The sequence below is a fragment of the Ziziphus jujuba genome, chromosome 6 (genome assembly GCF_031755915.1).
Source record: "Ziziphus jujuba cultivar Dongzao chromosome 6, ASM3175591v1".
NCBI lineage: Eukaryota > Viridiplantae > Streptophyta > Magnoliopsida > Rosales > Rhamnaceae > Ziziphus > Ziziphus jujuba.
Genome location: NC_083384.1, coordinates 12,671,385 through 12,687,109, shown reverse-complemented (window position 1 = coordinate 12,687,109; position 15,725 = coordinate 12,671,385). Strand labels below are relative to the sequence as shown.

At 31.8% G+C, this 15,725-nt stretch overlaps 1 protein-coding gene across 1 annotated transcript; it reads left to right on the top strand.

The window, feature by feature from the left end:
- Positions 1-636: 636 nt before the first annotated feature.
- Positions 637-7,113, top strand: LOC125419039 (BEL1-like homeodomain protein 9). Its single transcript, XM_048464007.2, has 4 exons — positions 637-2,323; positions 5,278-5,648; positions 5,789-5,849; positions 5,964-7,113. The coding sequence occupies exons 1-4, from the start codon at positions 1,289-1,291 to the stop codon at positions 6,498-6,500; spliced, it is 2,004 nt and encodes a 667-aa protein (XP_048319964.2). The 5' UTR covers positions 637-1,288; the 3' UTR covers positions 6,501-7,113.
- The last annotated feature ends 8,612 nt before the right edge of the window (positions 7,114-15,725 follow it).

Below are 15,725 nucleotides of genomic sequence, written 5' to 3'. Positions count from 1 at the left end.
AACAGATAACCAAGTTGGTAATCATGCATTCCTGTTTTCTAAAGTAATAACATCCATTTAATTAAAAGAAAAAGAAAAAGGTTATACCCTCCAAAAATTAAGATATCCAGATAATATTATATTACTTAAAGTCTATATGTAAAACAAAATAAGAATAGAATAAGTTAATAGTTGTATCAAGACATTTAAAAATGTCCGAATCTTTTAATTAATATATTATTTAAAAAAGAAAACTTAATCGTATTTTCAAATAAATTTTATGAGATTTAAAAAATTATAAATTAGGAAACCTCGTAAAACGAGAAGCAGAAAAAAAAAAAAAAAAAAAAGCCAAAAGAAAAGTGATGTTGGCGGATGAGTGTTGAGAAGGGCAAACTCAGCCTTTCATTCATCGCTCTGTTTGCGTTGTTCTCACGTGCGTCATCAAACCTTACACAGCCTTTTTTTTCAAAAAAAAAAATAAAAAATAAAAAATAATAATAATTAAAAACAAACAGCTTCTTAATTGAAACTTATAAATTTAATTGAAGGGCTAATCAAATTAAGCATTTTCCATTAAAACCCCTTGCTCTGCTTGCTTACATACTTGCTCTGCACTCTCTCTCAGCCTAAAACGACAAAACCCTACCCCCCCCCCCCAAAAAAAAAAAAAAAAAAAACTGTCAGAAATATCTGCCACCACAGTTAGTTTCAATTATTACCGGAAATAGCCGGTCGTCGTCCGGTTTCTCGAAACCCTATGCTGCTCAACCAGACTAGCCTCTCAAAGAAAATAACTTAAACTCAGAGAGAGAGAGAGAGAGAGAGAGAGAGAGAGAGCAAAGAAGACAGAGAAACAAAAAAATAAAAAAAGAAAAAGAAATATTTGTTTTTGTTTTTGTGTGTGAGAAATGAAATCTGTGTGTGAGTGAGTGAGCGAGTGTTTTTGTGTGTGTCTCTGTGTGTGTGTGTGTGTGTGTGAGAGGATGCGTGAAGTGAGCACCCCATACCCAATTCTCAGTCAATTCACGTATCCCCTGCTAACCTGCGCCAATTTTATTTATTCTGTTGTTTTTTGTTTTTCTGCCATACTTTTGCAGCTCTCACAGAGTAAGAAGAAGATCATGATAACCTTTCATTTCATGATCGCCAAAACCCATCTCTTTCACTGTTGCTCTCTATCTCTCGCCTAATTATATATCCCCTCAAAAAAAAAAAAAAAAAAAAAAAACCAAAAATACCAACTCTCTCTCTCTCTCTCAACTTTGAAAGTTTTTAGGCCTTTATTTATTTATTTATTTTTGTGGTTATGGCGGAGAGTTTTGAGCCCTACCATGTCCCACAGCAAAGCAGAAGGGATAAGCTCAGAGTTGTTGTAGCTCAAACCACCGCTACTCAACCAGTAACCTGTGTAGTCGAACAACACCACCAACAACCGGCTGCTGCTGCTAACTTACATGGGTGCGCAGGTTTACTCCCTCTCTACGATCCCACCTCCCTTATCTCCTCCGATTTGCTAACCTGCGCCGCCGCTGCCGCCGCCGGACACGAGCCTTGCAAAGGTAACCACCCCCCAGGAGGTGGTGGTTGCGTTGTGAAGGAAGAAGGTCCGAATTTAATGGGATTAGTCGGAGGAGGGATTGTCAATAATGGCGGTTCGTCTTCCAATAATTCCTCTTCTTCGAATTTTCGAAACCCTTATTTGGATCCGCAACCTCATATGCCTTTGAATCCAAATTCTATTCAGGATATTAACAACCACAACCACCACCCTTTTCTTTATACACCAACAAATCTCCAAGATTTTGACCACCACCACGCCTATAATGGCGGTGGTGGTGTTGGTGGTAGTGGTGGTGGTGGCCATGAAGTTGTGGTTTTCAAACCCGAACCGTTGTCTCTCTCTCTCTCTTCTTCTCACCCGACGAACCAGAACAACAACAACAATAACAGCAACAGTCTTCCTCTGGAGCTGAATCTTCAGAGATTTGGGTCCGCCGTTTATAACAACCATCATGGTATTGTCGGGTCGGGTTGTTCGAATGATGGTGCTAATACCGGGTCTAGGAGTTCCGTACCTCCTGGGCCGTTTACTGGTTACGCTTCCATTCTTAAAGGATCCAGATTCTTGAAACCTGCTCAGCAGTTGTTGGAAGAGTTTTGTGACTTAGGTAGTCGAGGAATTTACCCTGACAAACTCGCTGCCGATTCTTCTTTGATGGATCCTCCGTTGGAGAGCTTGAGCTCCGGCGGAATTGTTGCTGATGATGATCCGGTTACTGTTGCAGCGGATGGTGGAGATAGTCGGAGGAAAAAATCCAGGCTAATTTCGATGCTTGATGAGGTATGTTTTTCTAAAACATTTTCATTTTCTATTAAAGAAAAAAAAAAAAAAGGGGTTTTCTTTTTTCTTTTTTGGGATCTTGGAAACAAATTATGGAGGTTAACTTTTTTTTTTTTTTTTTTGGGGACAAATAGGTCATGCTCATACTCGTATTTGATATGTTCGTTCGCTTTTTTTTTTTTTTTTTCTTCCCTCTTTTGATTGTTGTTTAGGCAAATATTTTTTTAACTTTGTCGTTATTCGATGTAATTTTACCACAGCTAGATCTTCCTTGGAGATGTGTCTATATGAATCCTATATGTTTTGTTACTGTAGAAAGAAAGCTTTTTATATCTATAGGTTAAGCAATAATCAATGTTTATTATTTAATAATAATATTAATAATTGTTATTATTATTATTATTATTATTATTATTATTATTATTATTTTATATTCTTGACCATGTAGAATACGTGATCCAGTAAAGTGTAGGCATAGGTCTATTGGTTTGAATCAAACATGCAGATTATGATGCTTTGCATGAATATAAAATGGGGTTCTTAATTTGTTAATTTATAGGCTTTCTCGGCAGCATTTGGTCTTTGTGCATTAGATTCTTTGTTTTTAAAGGGACATATAGATGGCCTTGGTGATTATAAAATCGTCTTTTTGGAAAAGTTGATAAGGAGGGAATATATGCACTCAGATTGGCGTTATGAAAAGTGCCTGACAACCATAGAATGAGTTCTAATAGGTGACGATGTCACCAAGTTCCGGGCATAAAATGTGCATAAAGTGATGGAGCGAATCCATTTGAAAAGATTTATACCTCAAATAAAGTATGGAGAGCATAATGGTATTCCAAATCTAAAAGAAGCCCCATTTGAGTACATGACAAGGTGTCTTGCTTTTTGATGGGGGATCGGTCTCGTTTGAGATCAGCTCTACTAACTCCACAAGTCATCTTCCTTTGTTGAGTTATAACTTAGTAAATTATCTGGTTTGAAACGACCATAATTCCTTTACGTGCAAATTCACTTTTTCTCCTTTTCTTTGTCAATGCTGTTATCTTATTTTTGGACTTGTAGCATGGTAGCTGTGAGCATAATGGATCATTTAATTTTATGGTTGGCACTGATGACAACAGTCTCCTCATATTTAAATATTATTTGTACATTACCAATCTTGCGACCATATTAGTATGTACTGAATAAACTGGCCTTGTATACCGAATGGTGCCAAGTTCTATAGATCATTGTCGTAGTATGATATGTGTGCATGCTTCAGTCTTTTCGATTTCTGATAGCCCCGCTCTTCTCATATCCCAAGAAAGTGGAGAAACCAAAAAAGAATCTTAATAATTTCGTTATATTTACATAGAATTGATACATTATGCATGCTTATAAATACTTAGAATATTGGCTATAAATACTTAGAATAATGGCTTGTGCCACTTCTCATATAGGAAAAATTATCAAACAGCTTCTGGATATATATCATGTGAATTCATAGCTATAATGAGGAATTATAATTATGGAGGAGAAGACCATAGAGAGACAATTTTTATGCATGTATCTAAATGAGCATATAACCACCACCAGCATCTTCTGACTTGGCCACCTTCCTAAAGTAATTATTTCTTCAAATATTGCTACAAAATGTATTAGGTCATCATTGATTGAAATTTTATAATCATGCATTATAATGATATTTCAGGACTGCTTGACATGCATTTGTTTAAGTTATACTGCTATAGTAGGGACTTTTGGATATATATATATATATTTATTTATCATTCTCGAGTATTTTTGTACCCATGTTTACCGATAAATTCCCTCCACTATCTATTGAAAGGCATAACTCAAAAATAGAATAATTTTAGTCCTCTTTTGTCAATCTGCAAATGTGTAATTAGCCCTTAGTAATTAATTTTTAAAGGACCGAGACCCAATCTCCGGTAGATGATTTTGGGAAAGTCATAACTATTGAGGTGCTTGTTTTGGCTCAGCCACTAGAATATGGTTTAGAGAATGTTATTAAATTTTGACTGCAAGTAAAATGAGAATATTTTGTAAAATTTCAATTTCAAATGAAATCAATATGTATATTTCCTTATTCACTTCAGTTTTATTCTATTACTTGATTGGTTATGTAAGTAACCCTTTAAAAACTTACCTTAAACAAATCTTTGAAACCTGTATTTTGAACCACGGAAAAGTTTGATTAGATTAACAAACCTAATTCTAAAGGTCCAGGATGAGACACAAAATGATTGATATGGTGCATGATTAGACAATGATAAACTTTGCAATTAAATACAATAATTTAAGCAGCATACGGGTGAGAAATATGTTGTATGTGGCAAGGGCATGAGTAATAGCTACCTAACAAATATATAAATATTTTCTCTAATGTGCTTGACAGACATCTAATGTCCATTGTTTTCATTATGTGTATTTTATCATGTCCCTGTGTGGATTTAATTAAAATTTGATATAGATTTTTTTGCCATTCATTGGTTTCAATAAATCTCAAGGCAATACCTTTGAAATTTCTAATGGAAGATGGACTTGTTATTTTATATGGTTCAAAGGATGGATTTGAAACTGCTAAGCCTTTGATTACAAATTTGTATATGGTGGTTTGCCATTGAATTTGTTGTATCCCAGCAATTTGGTTTAACTAATTTAATATGATCTTTTATTTGTGCATATGTGCTTGGATTTAGTAGGTGCACTGGTCATGCCAATAAGTAGAAATGCATTGAATTGAATGTTTAGTGGAGGACTTTCACATATGAAGCTATTCTCCACTGTCTAACGTAATTTCTTTACCCTTTGTGAATAAAATTTAAAGAGGAATTAACGTAAGAAAGTGATTATGGAGGTAGAATTCTATTTATTTTAAAGACATATCAATACCTTTGTTCCCATTTGCGAGTGATTCTAACTACTTTTCCCACATTATATACTAGGTATACAGGAGGTACAAGCAATATTATCAACAGATGCATGCAGTTGTAACATCATTTGAGTATGTCGCTGGCCTTGGCAATGCAGCTCCATATGCAAACTTGGCAATAAAAGCCATGACTCGACATTTTAGGTGCTTGAAGAATGCAATAACTGACCAGCTTCAGTTCAACAATAAGGACAGCGCTCATATAAATCATGGAAAAGATGAGGCTCCAATTCTCCGGAACAGCAATAAAGGCTTGTATGGCCAGAGACCAATTCACAACTCGGGATTCCTCGAGCATCAACCTGTATGGCGACCCCAAAGGGGACTTCCTGAGCGCGCTGTTACTGTTCTTAGAGCATGGTTGTTTGAGCACTTCCTGCATCCGTAAGTAATTTAATATTCAATATTTTGTAATACAGCATAAAATACTTATCGCTTATATTAATTAGGATGAAAGAGCTTTCTATTGCTGATGTACTTAAAATTTTCATTATTTACCATTTTTGGTTGTTTTATGTTAACAGTTATCCTACTGATACGGACAAATTGATGTTGGCTAAGCAAACTGGACTCTCCCGAAGCCAGGTCTTACCATTTTCTTTGAATTCAAACTCTATTTTTCAATTTTAAGGTGTGCAAGTGTTGCTCCTTTGATGAGTGCTAGTGCTCAAATCAGTCTTGATGTGAATTGTGAATCAGGTTTCAAATTGGTTTATAAACGCAAGGGTAAGGCTTTGGAAGCCGATGGTGGAAGAAATACATATGCTAGAAACAAGGCAAGCGCAAAAATCTTCACAAAGAGAGGAGCGAAACACGAACAAGCCAAGTGATCAAATACCTTCGACGAACCCGCTATCGTCTGAAAACCCATCTGCCTCCACCCATAGAGCTCAAGATAGTGCACCCAAACGTACGAGAAATGTAATTCCTGATATACCTGTGGGTGGTAATGATGTGCAAATGAACTTATCTTATAGCAACTTGCCAAGCCATCTGCAAGTTGGTGTTGGCATGAACATGGGAGGTGCAAATAATGGTGTTTCTCTAACACTAGGCCTTCACCAAAATAATGTTATTGGTTTATCAGAGCCATTTCCCATAAATGCAGCTCAACGTTTCGGTCTTGGCGTTGAGGGAAACAGCGAGGGATATGTAATGGCTGGTTTTGAAGCGCAAAATCGGCATTTTGGTAGGGATGTCATTGGAGGACAACTCTTGCATGATTTTGTGGGATGATGAAAGATGTTTTTCAGTTAAGAGCCTGTCTGAAAATGATTGGATTTGGGATATATAACACTAACAAAGATGAATTAGATGCTCTTTTTATTTTATTTTTTTAAAATCATTTTTCACTGCCAGATTCCAAAGTTTGAAAACCAGAGTTGGTGAAAATTGAATCTGTATTACGGTGTAAAAGGTATGTCCATCTATCCCATTGTATATGATCTTGAAAATATGCCTTATAAAGCGTAAACGATTGGTGTTAAATTCTTGTGTAAAGTTATGTGATTGAAAAAAAAAAAAAAAAAAAAAAAAAGAAAAAAGGAAAAAAAAAATTGTACCATGTCCAAAGAAGACCAAATCAAAACTGTGTTCGACATGGCGTCTAAGTTGTGCTTCCAGATGCGAATGAATGCCCTAATTTTATGGGGTTTTGCTTTTGCCATTGTGTTATCACTTAGGCTTTTTGTGTAACTTGTTGAACCCGATTTCCTATGTTTGGATCGGGCTTTCGATATCCATGGTGTGTGGTGGACATTTTTCTTCTCTTTCTATGTTTGAAACCCTTAATATGCTGTACTTATTGTAGAATTTGTGTTAAGCGGAGACAATTTTGCTTTTTCTTGCAGATTAGATTGTTTTTGGCGTCTATGAAAATTATCTCTTTGCAGGTAGCTCATTCATTGTACAAAAGTGTACGAAGATTGTGCTTACGAGTTGTGCATGTAAATGATGGTAAACTCCCCAATTATTCACTGGTAAAGACAAATCTCGCAAGAAGTAGCTACAAAGTTCAGCTTATTGTCCATGATACTTTTTTTCTCTTTTTGCCCATAATATTCTTTTGCAAAATAAGAGGCACTTTTTTGCATGAATTAGATGGTTTCTATGCATGCATGCATGCGTATTGTTGCATGGCATATGCAAAATAAAATATGTTGAAATACCAAATTATCCGTGAACATTTTATAGGTGTACCAACCAACCAGCCAACCATTGAGACTTAAAAATGCACATTAATTGGGTCTCATCTAATTAGCATATATCATATGTCAATCAATATATTTGAACTCGAATTGAATGTCATACAAATATGAATTCATATTATTCAATCTCTATCGAAAGCATATATAACAAATTAATTAATGTCGATTGAGGTTGAGATTGGATCAGATGGTATGTTTTATACATCCATGAATTCATGAGATCATTGGATTGAAACATCTCTCTCGACTCTCTGTAGAATAGGAGTTATTAATTCTACAATAATCATCTAATATTATATCAACGTACATGCATTATTATTTTATTAATTTATATTAATAATATTTATCTTTTAAAAAAGTTTATTTATCAATTTTATTCCAGGTCAAACAATGACTATGCATACTGTGGCAAAGTATATAGATACTATAGTATTACTCATTATTATAAAAGTAAAAAAAAAAAAAAAATAATTGATAAATGTCAGAAAATCCAAAAATATTTTGCTTAGTTAAAAAGAGAAACCCCCGGATTTGGCGTGTCCTGACGGAACGGAGTTTCAGTCTTACACTCTGTACTAATGTGGGTTTTTTTAATGACACTGATACTGGTCCTATTCCCGATGACACTCTTGAAAAAGTTGCTTATGTTTCTGTTTCTTCCTGACCACCATTGCACATTCTCCAAACTGCATTGGATAGAGTGTGGTGAAAAGGATTTTCTAAAAACTTTCACTACTTTAATTCTTGGTTTATTGGCTATTCGAAATTCTTCTTTTTTCCGTTTTCCTTTTTTTTTTTTTTTAAAAAAAAAGGAAGTAAAAGCCTTGTTAATTTTTATTGGGATTATTACCGAACTTCCTTCGCATAGACAAAAGTGAGGATCCCAAAACACAAATACTTTCACCTAAAAAAACTAACTTTGTTCTTTAATTAATTTTTACTAAAATTGTGGTATACAATACATAATCCAAGAATGAAAATATTAAAAAAAAATAATAATAATATAAAATGGAGACAAAAGAAGGGAAGAGGATTACAAAATTTCCAAGGACACGACTCCACTTATGGAAGTGAGTGGATCCAGATGTGGGATTCGTGAATCCCATTTATTTTTTAATGAGAGATTGTTTATTGTACTAGAGAGGACATGTGGTTCCGAATATATAGATTTTTGCTAAAGAAGATCAAAACGGGGTTTTATCCCCGATTTAACAAAAAAAAAAAAGAAAAGGTAAAAATAATTGTCACGAGAAAGTGAAGAAAAAGGAAGGACTGTATATAGCGTCGGCAAATTGCGTGAAGTGAATATGTTGATTAAACTGTAGTTTCATTCATCACAAATGAATACAAAAAAAATTAAATAAAATAAAAATAACAGTGATCCAACTGCCACGTTAATCTAAGACCGTCGGATGGTCATCGAACTTGGCATTCAAACTTGATCATATCCTGTTTGAAAAATTGTAACTATCAACGTTGGCGGCACAGCAGTATCTGCTAGACATTACACTCGAACTCAGAAGCAGAACCAAGAACCTGAGACAGAATCAGACCAGAGCCAGAACCAGATGGTGTAGCTGGGCTTACCATTTATTTATGAATGCCATGTTTGCACCCTAAACCATTCCCCACCTATGTATATATAATACAGCCTAATTCAATTCATGTTTTTATCACAAATTAATAGTTTTAAAACCTTTTTAAATCATTATAAGCTTCCAATAGCGCAGAACATTAGGTCGCATAAAACTTATCTAACAAAACCAAAACTCTTTAATTTCCATTAGCCAAAAGGGGAAAAAAGGGGCAAAAAAAAAAAAAAAAAAAGATCTTTTATTTTAAAGGAAATGAAATTAATTAGTAGTAGTTAGAATATGGCCTTTCGGTCCATATTTGGTGTATAATTTTTATTTGTCTGAGCTTTTTCATGGAATCACGAAACCAACATGTTCGATGAAAGAGGCCGATCCAATTTTAATGCGACTTGGTTTGGTATTTACCCATGTATAAATTAACCTATTTACATAATGTTATAAAATTTTTTCAGTCCCAATTTATATAGCTATCAATGTACGGAAGTCTTCGGTGAGAAATGTATTTGAAAACATTTTTGACAAAGGATTTTAAATTATAAATAGGATAAATCTAACTATGTGTAAATTATAATATTATTAAAGTATATATATATATATATAGTTTTTCTATTATCAGGTCTGACATGATCAAAATATGTCTGTAAAAAAATATGGGAAAAATAATGGTCATTGGATTCAAAATTTATCAAACGAACGACTCAGATTATTCATTGTCTCATGTGATAAAAACTTGACAAAAAATATTATTTTTCTTTCCGCCCGCTAGCACCACCGTTTCAAAATTTTTAAATCCATCCCACCACTATGCGAAAATTAAGCTCTAGCGATACACTATTAGCGACGCTATGAAATAAATGCGTCTAAAAAAAAAATGCGACTCTAAGGTTAATGCGTCAGCAAAAATTCGATCAATAGACGACGCATACGAAAAACGTCGATGTCAAGAAGTCGCGAGAAACAACAACATACGACACATCCGTTAAGAGTCGCTAAATGTTAAGTCCAACAGAGTCGCCTTTAATAGAGTGCGTATATTTTATATCAATTGTATTGTTTAAATGCTACACTAAAGAAAACTGTTAATCAATCTGATTTTTTTTCAACTTTACAAATAGGTGAAAATATTTAAGAAAACTTACAGAGCTGTATTTTAATTTTTTTTTCGTTCCACATTATAAATATCCAGCAACACATAACAAACTCTATACGTCGCCTATTAAATTATTAAATTTTTTTTTTTTGGATTTTTGTAAATCTTAATCAGTTGATTTTCTTTCAACTTTAAATAACAAGTGAAAATATTTAAGCAGCATTAGAAAGATAATTTTTTTTTTCCCAAAAACATATACATTCGGTGACACATAGGTGTATTGTGAGTCACCTGATACCCTTATATATATTTATTTTTATTTTTCATAAAATATTAATCAAGATAATTTTCTTTCAACTTTAAAAACCAGTGAAAATATTTAAGAAAAATAACAGTGCTGGATTTTTAATTTTTTGGAAGACATATTATTGATATCAGACGACACACAAGCAATATTATGCGTCGCCTATTAGTTTATTATTATTGTTTTTGGGTTTTTTATAAGTATTAAACAGTTGATTTTCTTTCAACTTTAAATAACAAGTGAAAATGTTTAAGCAGCATCAGAGGGCTTTTTTTTTTTTTTTTTTTTTCAAAAAATATTTGTATCAAGTGATGCATAGGTACATTTTGCATTGCCTTATTCTCTCTCTCTCTATATATATATATATATATATTTTTTTTCTGATAAAATATAAATCAATCTGATTTTCTTTAAACTTTAAAAACCAGTGACAATGTTTAAGAAAAATAACAGTGCTGGATTTTTAATTTTTTGGAAGATACATTATTGATATCAGGCGACCCGTAATTAATATTCTGCGTCGCCTATTAAATAATTATTATTTTTTTTTTTGGTTTTTTGTAAGTATTAAACAGTATATTTTATTTCAACTTTAAATAACAAGTGAAAATGTTTAAGCAGCACAATAGAGCTTTTTTTTTTTTTTTTCCCAAAAAATATTTGTATCAGGCGACGCATAGGTATATTTTGCGTCGTCTTATTCCGATATATATATTTATTTTTTTCCATAAAATATAAATCAATCTGATTTTCTTTCAACTTTAAAAACCAGTGAAAATATTTAAGAAAAATAACAGTGCTGGATTTTTAATTTTTTGGAAGACACATTATTGATATCAGAAGACGCGTAAAATAGAATTATGCGTCGCCTATTAATTAAATTTTTTTTTTGGTCTTTTGTAAGTACTAAACCATTGATTTTCTTTCAACTTTAAATAACAAGTGAAAATGTTTAAGCAGCATCACAATGTTTTTTTTTTTTTTTGTTTTTTCCAAAAAATATTTGTATCAGGCGACGCATAGGTGTATTTTGCGTCGCCTTATTCCCTTATATATATATATATATATATTTTTTTTTTTCTCATAAAATATAAACCAATCCGATTTTCTTTAAACTTTAAAAACCAGTGAAAATATTTAAGAAAAATAACAGTGCTGGATTTTTAATTTTTTGGATGACACATTATTGATATCAGGCGACGCGTAAATAGAATTATGCGTCGTCTATTAATTAATTATTTTTTTTGGTTTTTTTATAAGTATTAAATAGTTGATTTTCTTTCAACTTTAAACAACAAGTGAAAATGTTTAAACAGCATCACAGAGCTTTTTTTTTTATTTTTTCCAAGAAATATTTGTATCAGGCGACGCATAGGTATATTTTGCGTCGCCTTATTTACATATAAATATTTACTTTTTTTTTTCATAAAATATAAATCAATCTGATGTTCTTTCAACTTTAAAAACCAGTGAAAATATTTAAAAAAAATAACAATGATGCATTTTTAATTTTTTGGAAGACATTTTATTGATATCAGGCGACGCATAAACAATATTATGCATCGCCTATTAGTTAATTATATTTTCTTTTTGGTTTTTTGTAAATATTAAACAGTTGATTTTCTTTCAACTTTAAGTAACAAGTGAAAATGTTTAAGCAGTATCAGATAGCTTTTTTTTTTTGTTTTTGCCCAAAAATATTTGTATTAGGTGACGCATAGTTTTATTTTGCGTCGCCTTATTTCGATATATATATTTATTTATTTTTCCATAAAATATAAATCAATCTAATTTTCTTTTAACTTTAAAAACCAGTGAAAATATTTAAGAAAAATAACAGTGCTGGATTTTTAATTTTTTGGAAGACATATTATTGATATAAGGTGACGCATAATCAATATAATGCATCGCCTATTAGTTTATTATTTTTTTTTTTGGTTTTTTGTAAGTATTAAATAGTTGATTTTCTTTCAACTTTAAATAACAAGTGAAAATGTTTAAGCAGCATCAGAGAGCTTTTTTTTTTTGTTTTTTTCAAAAAATATTTGTATCAGGCGACGGATAGGAATATTTTGCGTCGCCTTATTCCCTTATATATATATATATATATATATTTGTTTTTCTCATAAAATATAAATCAATCTAATTTTCTTTAAACTTTAAAAACGAGAGAAAATATTTAAGAAAAATAACAGTGTTGGATTTTTAATTTTTTGGAAGATACATTATTGATATAAGGCGACGCGTAATTAATATTCTGCGTCGCCTATTAATCGATTATTTTTGTTTTTTTGGTTTTTTATAAGTATTAAACAATTGATTTTCTTTCAACTTTAAATAACAAGTGAAAATGTTTAAGCAGCATCACAGAGGGTTTTTTTTTGTTTTTTCCAAAAAATATTTGTATCAGGCGACTCATAGATGTATTTTGCGTCGCCTTATTCCCTTATATATATATATATATATATATATTTCTCATAAAATATAAATCAGATTCTGATTTTCTTTAAACTTTAAAAACCAGTGAAAATATTTAAGAAAAATAGCAGTGCTGGATTTTTAAGACACATTATTGGTATAAGGCGACGCGTAATTAATATTCTGCGTCGCCTATTAATTATTTTTTTTTTTGGTTTTTTTAAGTATTAAACAGTTGATTTTCTTTCAACTTTAAATAACAAGTGAAAATGTTTAAGCAGCATCACAGAGCTTTTTTTTTTTTTCTCCAAAATATATTTGTATCAGGCGACGCATAAGTATTTTTTTGCATTGCCTTATTCTGTTATATATATTTATTTTATTTTTCATAAAATATAAATCAATATGATTTTCTTTCAACTTTAAAAATCAGTGAAAATATTTAAGAAAAATAACAGTTCAGGATTTTAAATTTTTTGGAAGATATATTATTGATATCAGGCGACGCATAAGCAGTATTATGCGTCGCCTATTAGTTTATTATTATTATTATTATTTTTGTATTTGTTGTAAGTTTTAAACAGTTGATCTTCTTTCAACTTTAAATAACAAGTGAAAATGTTTAAGCAGCATCACAGAGCTTTTTTTTTTTTTTTTTGTTTTTTATTTGTATCAGGCGATCCTCAAGCATTTTGTGCGTCGCCTGTTCACCTTTTATTTAAATATTTTTTTTCTTTTTGTTTTGTAAAAATATTAATCAATCTGTTTTACTTTTGACATCAAATAATCTGTTAAAATATTGAAGCACATAACTGTGATGGTTTTTATTTTTTTGCATTATTTGTATCAGGCGACTCTCAAGCATATTGTGTGTCGCCTGTTCACCATTTATTTTAATTATTTTTAATACTGTTTGAAATTTTGTAAGATTGGTATGTTTAAAACCAAAGTTCATGCAAAACAAATATTACCTTATGAGCGATTTTCACAAATTTGTCTACGATATTTTATATGTACAAACAAAAGCTATTAACAAAAGCTAGCTATTTCACTACCATGCCTAGATATTCATTGGTTTGAGATACTTGTGATCATCGCTGTTGCCCATTCATCTCTAAATTCGTTGACCATTTTAGCTTGTAACCAAGTGACACCTTCGTGCTGAACATGAGAAACTTATGTTAATACATATACAAATAATCATAAATATTAATTATTACATAATAGAAATATGATGAAATCATTAAATTAATAATAATTTACCATTCCTCTTAAGTCTCGGGGAGGAACTTTGCGCCTAATGATATCTCGCATTATCATCATAATATAGTAACCGCATTCCATACTCCCGGACTGCATTGGTGTCTAAATTTGCAAACAGTAAATTATGTGTAATATTAGATACGAATATATACAAGTATTTAAATTAACTAACAACTAATAATGCTAAGTTTAATTATATATAATAATTACCTTAGTATTTTGCCACCGAAGTTTCTTTTCAAATGTCTTTCCTTGGTTCCATGCAACGAAGGAACTATATAGAAATATAAATATTGTATAAGATTATATAGTAGCTTTGAAAGTACAAATCCAATATAAGAACAATTAATTAAAAATATTAGAGTTATTAACTTACTCGTCGATCAACGTTTTTAGATCCTTATCAATTATATTCTTATGAGTCTTCAAAGAATCAAAAAACCATGCTACTGCTTTGAATAAATCAACAATACATAGCATCCAATGATTCCTAAAAACACCAATAAATATTTTAGTTACTATGATGTTTTTCGAAATTAATATTTTCACAACATAATTCAATTAAAACTAACACAATATTACCTTGCACAGTAGGGAAAGAACCATAGTTGATTATTTCTTGCATCTTGCCATCTACTCAATATATTTATCATCCGTTCACGAGGGTTTGGATGACCAACCGAAGCAATAATATCCGGATGAACAAAGCAATAATTCCCTTCGAAGGAGCCCGTCAATCCCTCACATAAATGCCTACATAATCCGATTACAAGTAATTATAGTGTTTAATTAATTAAATTAAAGAATTAGTTACAAAGACATCCAAATTTAGTTTACCTTATGTAGAACAAGATGCATTTGGAAGATAATTCTTGCATGTAACAAAAATCGTTTATATCGCTCCTCGCTATGCCCAACTGTTGTTCTTCCCCAAAGATCTCTTTTTTCATATTAAAAAACCATAAATGATCGCTATCGACGTCCTTGATCCGACGTAGCAACTCTCGGATCATTGGGATAACGACTAAGGGATCAACATTATCATCTTGATCATTCTCAACATTTGACTTATTCGAGCTTCCCTATAAATATCAACAAACAACATTTAAAATAGAACAAAAACGAAATTATTTTAAACTTCATTAATATATATAGCTGCATCGAACAATACTTCCTCAGATGGCAAGATAACAAGATCTCTTGGCCATGCAACAAATGCACCTTCAGCATCACCGACACGTATGATGTCAAATGACGAAATAGGCAAAGGTGCAAATCCATCAATAACGTTATCAACAGTGACCATATAATTTGCTGCACCTAGCTTCACACCATCGCACATATCCGTTGGCAGCGAAGGTACCAAAGTGCCACGTGCTACTATATGGCCAACATTGCCTTGTGCAAGGTTGCATTTTACACCCTGCAAAGTTTAAAAAAAAATAAAAAAATTAATATATGTTCACATGACAATATTCCTTCAACTTAAAGACTCGATCCCATGACCTCATGGCGGTAGGTAAGACTCTTCAACCATAGGAGCTATATAGATAATAATAACCCACTTAAACATACATATATATA